Source organism: Parambassis ranga, chromosome 13, assembly GCF_900634625.1.
Source record: "Parambassis ranga chromosome 13, fParRan2.1, whole genome shotgun sequence".
Classification (NCBI taxonomy): Eukaryota; Metazoa; Chordata; class Actinopteri; family Ambassidae; genus Parambassis; species Parambassis ranga.
The window spans coordinates 24,472,127-24,483,161 of NC_041033.1; the positions used below are offsets into that span (position 1 = coordinate 24,472,127).

Consider the following 11,035-nt stretch of genomic DNA (forward strand, 5'->3'; position numbering starts at 1 on the left):
CTTCTCCTCTCTCTCTCTCCTTCATCCTCTCTGTCCTGTCTCACTCTTCTTCTCCTCTCTCTCTCTCCTTCATCCTCTCTGTCCTGTCTCCCTCTTCTCCTCTCTCTCTCCTTCATCCTCTCTGTCCTGTCTCACTCTTCTTCTCCTCTCTCTCTCTCCTTCATCCTCTCTGTCCTGTCTCCCTCTTCTCCTCTCTCTCTCCTTCATCCTCTCTGTCCTGTCTCCCTCTTCTTCTCCTCTCTCTCTCTCCTTCATCCTCTCTGTCCTGTCTCCCTCTTCTCCTCTCTCTCTCTCCTTCATCCTCTCTGTCCTGTCTCACTCTTCTTCTCCTCTCTCTCTCTCCTTCATCCTCTCTGTCCTGTCTCCCTCTTCTTCTCCTCTCTCTCTCTCCTTCATCCTCTCTGTCCTGTCTCCCTCTTCTTCTCCTCTCTCTCTCTCCTTCATCCTCTCTGTCCTGTCTCCCTCTTCTTCTCCTCTCTCTCTCTCCTTCATCCTCTCTGTCCTGTCTCCCTCTTCTTCTTCTCTCTCTCTCTCCTTCATCCTCTCTGTCCTGTCTCCCTCTTCTTCTCCTTTACTCCAGCTGGCAGCAGGAGGGTCCCTTGTTGTGAGCCAGGTCCTGCTCAAGGTTTCTTCCTGGAGGAGCTATTTCCTGCCACTCTTTGCTTTCAGGTGCTTGTTGGGGGTCAGGATCTAGGTCTCTGTGAAGCACCTAGAGGCAATTCTGATTGCAAACAATGCTGTACAAATAGAATTGAATTGAAACAATTTAAATTCAAACATTTTATTTAAAATGTACAAATGAAGATTTCAACTGATGGAAGAATCAGGGAAATAAAGTGCAGAAAGTCATGAAGGGTGTGATGTAAAAATCGGAGGAGCTTCAGTCCGAGCTCAGTGTGGTTTCAAGAGGCAGCTCTTTGTGTGACTGTATGCTGACATCAGCTGTTTAAGCTGCAACCTGGAAGTGAACCACGAGAGCAGGAGAAAATCTACATCACCTAAGGTTGTTCTGAATCCAGTCAAACACTGAACCTCTCAATAATTTGATGTCTGGTTGAAAAGAGAAACCTCTTTGTGTTTCTGGCAGACAATGTTGTGTGTTTGATTTTTACAGCAGCTCCTTCTGAACTAATAAATGAACTGTGTTTTATCGTACAGCAGAGACAGAATACACTTGATAATCTGACAGTTGAGGAGAATTTAGGTTTGAGGTGCATTTGTCTTCCAGAGCAGCTGCTCCTGTCTGCTGGAGGGAATGTGTTTTTGGGGAGGTCAGGATAACGTTGGGTATGCTTGTTTTCTCAGTGCAGCACTTCCCTGTTAACTGAGCTGGAGCGGGTGGGGTAGATGTGGAGCTGGGGGAGGTCGATGCCATCATTATGCAGATCCTCCTGTGTCTGTAAGCCGTGAAGCATCAGTACCAGCCCGCTGATGAACGTCTGACAGGAGGAGACACAGGCGGTTAACAGGAGAGTGCCCCCTGCAGGCTGCAACAGCAGTGTAACTATGTTTCCAGGAGTCTCCACTGTGTTAAATCAGCTGCATCGAGCCATCCACAATAACAACCTCAGCAGCTATCAGCACTGTTAGCAGCAGTGAATACAAACTAGTGTCTACAGATTCTTACCGCTGTGCTGTTGGGACAGGAGTGAAGGATGTCCTGCGAACAGAGAGCAACCACACATGACACACTGAAGGAGTACAGGCAGAAAGACAGGCGAGTGTGGCGAGCTGTTACCTGCAGTCGGTGCGTCCTCTCCCCGTCGGTCTTCAGGTCCAGCAGCTCGTCGATGTTCACCTCCTCTGGCATCTCCTCCTCCTGACAAGCATATTTACTGATTTATTGATAACAGTCTTAATGAATAATAACTGTGTGTTAATCAGCTGATAAAAATGTGTTATAAAATAAATAAAAACAGCATAAACAAGAAAGAACACAAAACAATGTTTAAGTCGTATTATATATATATATATATATATATATATATTATATATATATATATATATATATATTATGAACAATAACAGTGTGTGTGTGTGAGAGAGAGATGTGTAGGGACGGACATGGGGGATTTTGAATATGCAGAAATGCTCCACATCTGACAGAGATTACAGCATTGACCATCCTGAAGGTGAGGCTAATTATTTCATATTTTAATGTTGTTTATTTTCATACCTTCTGCTGTTTATAACCTAATTATAAATACAGTGAGACATTACTCATTGCTTTTATTTCATTTTCTTCAGCTTGGCCTGAAACAGTCAGGTCAATGTTTTATTTGGTTTGAGGCCTGTTACAATGATCAGAGACACATAAGCACATGCCCCTGGTCAGTGTGCAGCGCCTGCGGCGGTGTTTGGGCTGTCGGCTCCTGTTTGGATTCTATGTCTGCTAAATGTCCTCAGACTGTTTTCTGATCCAAACTCACAAAAACAAAACCGCAGACCTGCTTCATCAGCTTTCTGTGTGTGAACATATGATAAACATCAGCAGGAGCAACATATTTGGAAGCCTCCCTTTGCTGCTGTCACACATCCACGGACAGAGTATTCTTCACCTCAACATGTCAGTGGCATGTTCCTTTCAGAGCAGTGACTTACTTTGACAGAAAACAATCACAGGCTGGCCTCAGATACATCTGTCAGCACTTTTAGAACCACTGATAGAACCATTCATAGAACCGCTGATAGAATCATTGAAAGAACTGCTGATAGAACCATTGAAAGAACCGCTGAGAGAACCATTGTTAGAACCCTTGATAGAACCATTGAAAGAACCGCTGAGAGAACCATTGTTAGAACAGCTGATAGAACCATTGAAAGAACTGCTGATAGAACCATTGTTAGAACCCTTGATAGAACCATTGAAAGAACAGCTGATAGAACCATTCATAGAACAACTGATAGAATCATTTATAGCTGATAGAACCGTTGAAAGAACCCCTGATAGAACCATTGAAAGAACTGCTGATAGAACCATTGAAAGAACTGCTGATAGAACCTTTGAAAGAACCGCTGATAGAACCATTGAAAGAACTGCTGATAGAACCATTGTTAGAGCCCCTGACAGAACCTTTGAACGAACCGCTGATAGAACCATTGATAGAACCCCTGATAGAACCATTGAAAGAACCGCTGATAGAACCATTGTTAGAACCGCTGATAGAACCATTGAAAGAAACACTGATAGAACCACTAAAGAAAAACGCTAATAGAACCAGTGATAAAACCATTGATAGAACCCATGATATAACCATTCATAGAACTGCTGATAGAACCATTGATGAAACAATTGATAGAGCCGTTTATGAAACCATTGATATAACCACTAATAGAACCGTTGATAGAATCGCTGATAGAACCATTGATAGACACACTAATAGACTGCCTGATAGAACACCTGATAGAACCATTCATAGGACCACTGATAGAACCATTAATAGAAACCCCTGATAGAACCACTGATAGAACCATTGAAAGAACCCCTGATAGAACCACAGATATAACCATTAATAGAACTGCTGATAGAACTGCTGATAGAACGCCTGAGAGAACCGTTGATAGAACCATTGATAGAACTGCTGATAGAACCTGTGATAGAACCACTGATAAAACCGTTGATAGAACTACTGATAAATGCACTGATAAAACCATTAATAAAACCCCTGATAGAACCACAGAGAGAACCGTTGATAAACCCACTGATAGAACCATTGAAACAACCCCTGATAAAACTGTTGATAGAACCGCTGATAGAACCACTGATAAAAGCGTTGATAGAACCGCTAATAGAACCATTGACAGAACTGCTGATAGAACCACTGATAAAACCGTTGATAGAACCCCGGATAGAACCGCTGATAGACGCACTGATAGAACCACTGGTAGAGTGGGGAGGTTCTCAACAAAACCAGGTTGTTTTATTGCGCAGTATTGCAGCGGTCCCCTGGCCTGTCCAACATTTATGGTTCCTTATAGGTGAAGCTCTGCTCGTTCGCAGCACTTCTGGCAGGAATACTGCAGAACCCACCTGGCCCCGATACAGCTGGTCCAGCTCACAGTCGATCCACTTTTCCACATCCAGCCGCCTCTGCAGCTCCTGTCTGTTGTATTTGACGGTGACCCGGGCCTGTCGCCGCGGCAGGTTCTGCGCTGAGTCTCGCCCACCGCCCGCACGGTTCATTGGGTGATTATTGCCTACCCTGTTGACCCGCCGCCCCACCCGGTTGGCCGCCATGAGGAACCAGTGAAGTCCAAAGAAATAAAGAACTGATAACAACTTTCTGGTAAATGAACGTTTACAGTTTGAAAATAAATAAACCGAATTTTATAAACAGAAATAAAATGCACAATCTTGTCAATGCAGCGCGTGCACACTGCGGACCGGGGCAGGGTGGAGCGGCTGCTGATGCTGCATTCACAGAGCGCAGGAAAAGTGACAGACGGAGCTCTGCTGAGACCATGGATGAAGGAGCGTCAGCTGATTCTCAGAGACGTACACACGCAGCGTTCAGCGTCCGCTTCAGCGCGCTGCGTGCTTTTGATAAAAAAGCTTGTAAATCAATTCACACTTCAGATCTGACATGTTTTTCTAATAAATCAATACATTTGATAATTAATAAACACGTTGTGTAATCAAACACCGCGTATTCTGGTTCATAATTACATTTTACAATCATCTGTAAAATGACGTCAGAAGCCACACACGCTGGTTTAGATGTTTACGAGCAGACAGTGAATGCAGCATAAAGGGCTCTGCTGGGTCCTAGTGCTCCTGGCACAGGGTAGCTGGTGGCGGTGAAGGGGCAATAGCACCACCTGGCGGAGAGCCAGTCAATAAATCAGAGTAAACGGCCGCCGGACAGGAACAAGCCCGCACCGCGTGACGTCAGCAGAACTGATGAAACCGTCTTCAGACAAACCAGTGATCTGTGAGACGTGACATGACCCGGATGAGCGCGTCTTCACAGACATCCATCATGTGAGTGTCTGGGCCAACACCTACGTGTAAAACGTCAAATGTTTCCTGTTGTGCAGTGGTTATTGATCAGTGATCACCTCTGCTGCTGATCACTGATCACAGGCTCAGTGGTTATTGATCAGTGATCACCTCTGCTGCTGATCACTGATCACAGGCTCAGTGGTTATTGATCAGTGATCACCTCTGCTGCTGATCACTGATCACAGGCTCAGTGGTTGGTTGATGTAACTTTGTATGAAGTCAGGCTCGGTGTGTGTGTGTGTGTGTGTGTGTGTGTCGTCTTGTGTGGGCGTGGCCTCACGGGCCTCACCTGTCGCTCAGGTAAATCTATCTGCGACAACAAAAAGCCACCAGACGCGGAAGTGACAGTTTCCTGCTTGCGCCCTGGAGGAGCAGGCTCGAGGACGGTGCATTCTGTAACCTTTGAACGTTTGATCACTTTGATCGATCTCTTCGGAGCGGATGATGATCAGCCTAAAGCTCCTCGCGCTCTGCTGTCTCCCCATCTTGGGTCTGGCTGTGGGCTGTGACTGGGACACATCCGTCAAAGAGGACCAGGGCCTGGACCTGAGCTCTCTGACCGGCGGAGCGAAGCAGCTGGGCGAGTTCAGAGAGGTGTCCGACCCGGAGAGCTGCCGCGCCGCGTGCTGCGCGGAGCCGCGCTGTGACCTGGCCCTGGTGGGTCTGCCGGCGGACGGACGGCCGCAGTGCTTGTTCGTGAGCTGTGAGAGCGGCGGGGAGAACACGTGCGTCCTGCAGCCCAGTTCCCAGTTCAAGGTTTACCGCAAGAAGAGGCCCGCACAGGCCCGCAGAGAGGAAGGCGCCGAGAAGCCACGCGTCGTCCCGCTGCTGGGGTCCTGGGAGCCGAAGAGCAACGAGACCAACAACAGTAAGAACCCACGGCGGAGGGATGGGTGATGGGTGATACATTCAAAGTTCATTAGTAGTCACTCATGTTTGTTATTGATCTAATCACGTCATTGATCCAAATACCAATCATTTAAATTCTCTACTGATCAAGGCTTCTTGACGCCTTCATTAATAATACAGATAAGAGAATGGATAAGGAAGCTATAACTAAATCCACTGACGTCAGACGTTGTCCTACACAACGATCAGCTGACTGATGGTTTCAGTCTGAAGCCCTCCAGCTGGACGTCCTGCTGGAGGTCAGGCTGGTCAGTTTGCTCTGTCCAGTCCCATTCATAGAGAACGTAAACATGACAAATCATTTCATTTGACTTAATAGGAAAAGCTCCAGGTGTTGTATTTGTGTTTTCGGTTGTGGAACCAGGGGGATGTTTCCACCTTGTGTAGTAAATGTAGTGAAGCTGACGGAGGGCCGCCTGGGTGCATGTTTCACAGTGATGTACGCTGTTTCCTGCTGAGGGTTGCGTTATGGCGGCTCGCCTTTTGACACAGGGGCAACAAAATACGTCACCATCGACATAGAACAGGCTCTGTGATAACATCAGACTGCTTCCCCAGAGCAGCATGCTGTGTTCTGCTGGGAATCAGCTTGTTCTGTGAGGGTTTCCTGTTCAGCTGGTTTTTCTGGCTCCTGCAGGCTCAGCTGTGAACACAACACCTGAGACACACCCACAATGCACTGTGTTTGTTCTGGTTCTCTGTTTCCTCCTCTGAATACAGCCCGTTCACACAGCTTGATTCTTCCACCCAGATAATCACAGGCCTCACCGCTGCATGATGAAGTTCCTCCATTATTGTCATCTTCTCTCTGAACATTTCACTGGACGGTCAACCAGTGATCAGCTCCTGATGTGTCCTTCTGATACATTTTTTAAAGTCAGTAACTCCTTTTCTTTCAGTTCTTTGCCGTCTGCCGATGAAGGTGGGTCCATGTCGAGCTGCCTTCCCAAAGTTCTTCTACAATGTGTCCAGTCAGAGCTGCAGTAGCTTCATCTACGGCGGCTGCGAAGCCAACGGAAACAACTTCGACTCCCAGGAGGAGTGTGAGGCCACATGCAGTGGAGTGACAGGTACACAGACACACACAGTGGCAGAGGTTTCTGAACCACAGACTCACACCCTTTGGCCTTCATCATGGCAGCACCTGACACCACCTAACTTCAAATAGGGGCACACACCTTTTAAATGTAGACCAACTCAAAAAGATGAAAATAAACCACATACATTTAAAACCAGGTGTGTTCAAAGCAGCTGTGGACGGTGGGTCAGTCATGGAGCAGCAGGGAGGGCTGAAGGGTCCCTGCAGCTGTCTGTGACTCGGTCAAACCACCAACTTTACTGCAGCTTATTCTTATGTTCTTTTTGATCTAATGTTTTATCTTAAATATTTTTACACCCGAGGATGTTTCATGAAAATGTTTTTAGTAACCGGTGATGAACAGCTGGCTGAAGTTTGTGTGTGTGTTTCTGTTCAGGCTCTGTTCTGCCTGATGACTCCACTCCTGCTCCTCCTCTGCTTCCTGCCAAATCTCCTCGAATGGCTCCAGCAGCTCCAGAAGAGTCCGCCATCCCTCAGAAGACGGGTAACTGCACATGCACAGTGTCCTTAGGCTGATCATTGTTCATTACACATTCTAGGAGTAGGCTAACTGACTCCAGGTGTTGATCTGCATCCATGTTTGTTTGTGTCCCGCAGAAATGTCCACTGAGGAATACACAGGTGAGTGATTGAGGCTTTCAGCTTGGATCAAACGTCAGTCACTGTAATATCACAAATGTGATTATGAACAGATGACTGCAAAACAAAAGAGCATCATTAAGCTAAAATCAGCACCTGTGTACTGTGTACTGCAGAGAACTGTGAGGCAGAACCTCAGGTCGGTCCCTGCAGAGCCGCGTTTCAGCGCTGGTACTTCCACAAAGAGACGGGTAGCTGTCAAACGTTCATCTTTGGAGGCTGCAGAGGAAACAAGAACAACTACATCGACGAGAACAGCTGCATGACCAAATGCCGAGGTACGCACTGAACAGTTCTACCTGTGTCGGTGTCCCCTCCAGCACGTGTCTGAGTGGGTCATCGATGACACGTATTGTCTTTATGTCTCACAGCGGTGACCATCCTGCCGTCCTCTAAAAAAATGGATGAAGACAACACATCTGGTGAAAAAGGTGAGAAGTTCCTCAGACAATATGAAGGTGTGCCCAGATGTTTGTGTGTGTCCAGGGGGTTTGTGTGTGTCCTCCTGTTGGTAGTGACCAGGGGTTTCCAGGTGTCCAGATGTTTGTGTGTGTCCTCCTGTTGGTAGTGACCAGGGGTTTCCAGGTGTCCAGATGTTTGTGTGTGTCCTCCTGTTGGTAGTGACGAGGGGTTTCCAGGTGTCCAGGTGTTTGTGTGTGTCCTCCTGTTGGTAGTGACCAGGGGTGTCCAGATGTTTGTGTGTGTCCTCCTGTTGGTAGTGACCAGGGGTTTCCAGGTGTCCAGGTGTTTGTGTGTGTCCTCCTGTTGGTAGTGACCAGGGGTGTCCAGATGTTTGTGTGTGTCCTCCTGTTGGTAGTGACCAGGGGTTTCCAGATGTTTGTGTGTGTCCTCCTGTTGGTAGTGACCAGGGGTTTCCAGATGTTTGTGTGTGTCCTCCTGTTGGTAGTGACCAGGGGTTTCCAGGTGTCCAGGTGTTTGTGTGTGTCCTCCTGTTGGTAGTGACCAGGGGTTTCCAGATGTTTGTGTGTGTCCTCCTGTTGGTAGTGACCAGGGGTTTCCAGATGTTTGTGTGTGTCCTCCTGTTGGTAGTGACCAGGGGTTTCCAGATGTTTGTGTGTGTCCTCCTGTTGGTAGTGACCAGGGGTTTCCAGGTGTCCAGGTGTTTGTGTGTGTCCTCCTGTTGGTAGTGACCAGGGGTTTCCAGGTGTCCAGGTGTTTGTGTGTGTCCTCCTGTTGGTAGTGACCAGGGGTTTCCAGGTGTCCAGGTGTTTGTGTGTGTCCTCCTGTTGGTAGTGACCAGGGGTTTCCAGGTGTCCAGGTGTTTGTGTGTGTCCTCCTGTTGGTAGTGACCAGGGGTTTCCAGGTGTCCAGGTGTTTGTGTGTGTCCTCCTGTTGGTAGTGACCAGGGGTTTCCAGGTGTCCAGGTGTTTGTGTGTGTCCTCCTGTTGGTAGTGACCAGGGGTTTCCAGGTGTTTGTGTGTGTCCTCCTGTTGGTAGTGACCAGGGGTTTCCAGGTGTTTGTGTGTGTCCTCCTGTTGGTAGTGACCAGGGGTTTCCAGGTGTCCAGGTGTTTGTGTGTGTCCTCCTGTTGGTAGTGACCAGGGGTTTCCAGGTGTCCAGGTGTTTGTGTGTGTCCATGTAGTCGGCAGTTGATGATGAATCTGTATGTCTGTCTCAGCTCACTGTCTGCTGACCTCTGACCCTGGACCATGCCGGGCTGCCTTCCCCATGTACTACTACAATGCTAACGCTGGCACCTGTCAATTGTTCCTGTATGGTGGTTGTCGGGGCAACGAGAACCGCTACGAGTCTGTGGAGGAGTGTATGAGTAGCTGCAGCGGTGACGGTAAGGAGGACACACAGCACCAGTATGGAACCAGTCTCTGGACCAGTAATAGACCGGTCTGCCTCTCTTTCAGGTTGGTTTGATGGCCGAGGTAAAAGTCGAACTCGATGGACTGCAGGTGAGAAGTCCCAGGATAATGATATTATCAGGAAACACTCGGGCCTTTAAAGAGCTCCTTAAACAGCAGCATTTTCTCCTCCAGCCTTCTTCCTGTTCGTCACTCTGGCTGCCATCTCTGCTCTGCTGCTGGCAACACTGGTCATCGTCACACTGAGACGTCACCGCCTGTCCCGCCGCCCATCCTCCATCAGGTAACATTCACCTGCTGCCGCCTGCTGGCCTCATGTAACAGCTACACGCAGACACATTATTTAATAAACCTGTTCCTCTTCCTGTTTCCTGTGACTCAGCGATAAGGAAGAACTGCTGCCAGAGCTAGACGAGCAGTCCTCTCTGGATTCTCTGACCGTCCCCGAGAGCCCCGAACCACAGCACAAGGCCTGAGGAGAGGCCTCGCTTTGGGCCCACTTAGGGTTCAGGTTAGGGGTGGCATGGGATGATTAATGGATGGTCTGCCTCAGAACTGATTGTTCCTCTGATTTCCAGCACGACAAATTAAATAGATTAACCAATAAAAAATAGATTAACCAATGACCTGATTTTGGGGGGGGGGGGGGGGGGGGTCAGTTGTGAGGTGGATTTAATTTCCATGTAAAAAATGACACTGAATCTGTCAGTCAGTGATCAGTCTCTTTATTGATCAGGAATTATTTAGTCAGGAAGCTGATCAGTCTCATCGCAGACAGCTAGCCTAGCGTAGCATTGAGCTGTTGGTCACCAGGAAAGCGGATGCGACATGTTAATCAGAAAGAGAAGACGATGAGCCTTTCCTTACAGAGGTGATTGATCGCTGACCTCTGATTGATCGCTGACCTCTGATCGGCCTCTGCTGTTTCTCTGCTTGTGAATGAAATGACATTTATTTTGTTTTAATTCAGTAAAATTGATGTTTTTGTTGTGTGAATCAGCTGCATGAAGGTTTGACTTTATTATTGTATATCTTACATTTTATTATCGTATTTAATCAACCAGGACTTTATTGATCATATCGTGTTTAGCCTGAGTATGAAATATAAATCTGTCCTCATGTTCCCATGATGCAGCAGAATCCAGTCCGTCCTTTGATCTGCACTAATCACTGAATGAGTCTTATTGATTATAAGGATTACCTCTGATATTATTTATCAGTCTGTGGAATTAAAATCTGTTTCTGCGTTTGAAAAATAAACTTTTCTTTTCTCCAAATATTGACAGTTAATGTTTTTGACCTGCAATAGACCAGCAGCCGTTAGAGAATCAAGTCTTTGAATTTGATTGTTTGGTTTTTTAGTAAACTGAATTTGCTAATAAAGCAACAACATGTGACTACTTCCTGAAGTTATCAGAGATATTTTTAATTAAATGAGTGGTTGAGAACGTTGACTGTGGATTTAGAACCTCAGGTGACGTAAGTCTAAAGAACGTGGAACAGTCAGAAGGTGTGATCTATAAATCTGGACCATCTACCGACCCCCCTCTG

At 47.2% G+C, this 11,035-nt stretch overlaps 2 protein-coding genes across 2 annotated transcripts; one reads left to right on the plus strand and one right to left on the minus strand.

Annotated features, from left to right (window-relative positions):
* Positions 1-765: 765 nt before the first annotated feature.
* LOC114445206 (protein phosphatase 1 regulatory subunit 14A-like) lies at positions 766-4,406 on the minus strand. The gene is made up of 4 exons (XM_028420168.1): positions 4,031-4,406; positions 1,739-1,819; positions 1,628-1,660; positions 766-1,439 (listed from the first exon to the last, which is right to left on the minus strand). The coding sequence occupies exons 1-4, from the start codon at positions 4,235-4,237 to the stop codon at positions 1,302-1,304; spliced, it is 459 nt and encodes a 152-aa protein (XP_028275969.1). The 5' UTR covers positions 4,238-4,406; the 3' UTR covers positions 766-1,301.
* A 901-nt stretch (positions 4,407-5,307) lies between these two features.
* On the plus strand, positions 5,308-10,761 carry spint2 (serine peptidase inhibitor, Kunitz type, 2). Its single transcript, XM_028418956.1, has 10 exons — positions 5,308-5,870; positions 6,811-6,981; positions 7,387-7,494; positions 7,608-7,631; positions 7,766-7,927; positions 8,021-8,080; positions 9,289-9,456; positions 9,530-9,574; positions 9,659-9,767; positions 9,867-10,761. The coding sequence occupies exons 1-10, from the start codon at positions 5,444-5,446 to the stop codon at positions 9,958-9,960; spliced, it is 1,368 nt and encodes a 455-aa protein (XP_028274757.1). The 5' UTR covers positions 5,308-5,443; the 3' UTR covers positions 9,961-10,761.
* Positions 10,762-11,035: the final 274 nt, after the last annotated feature.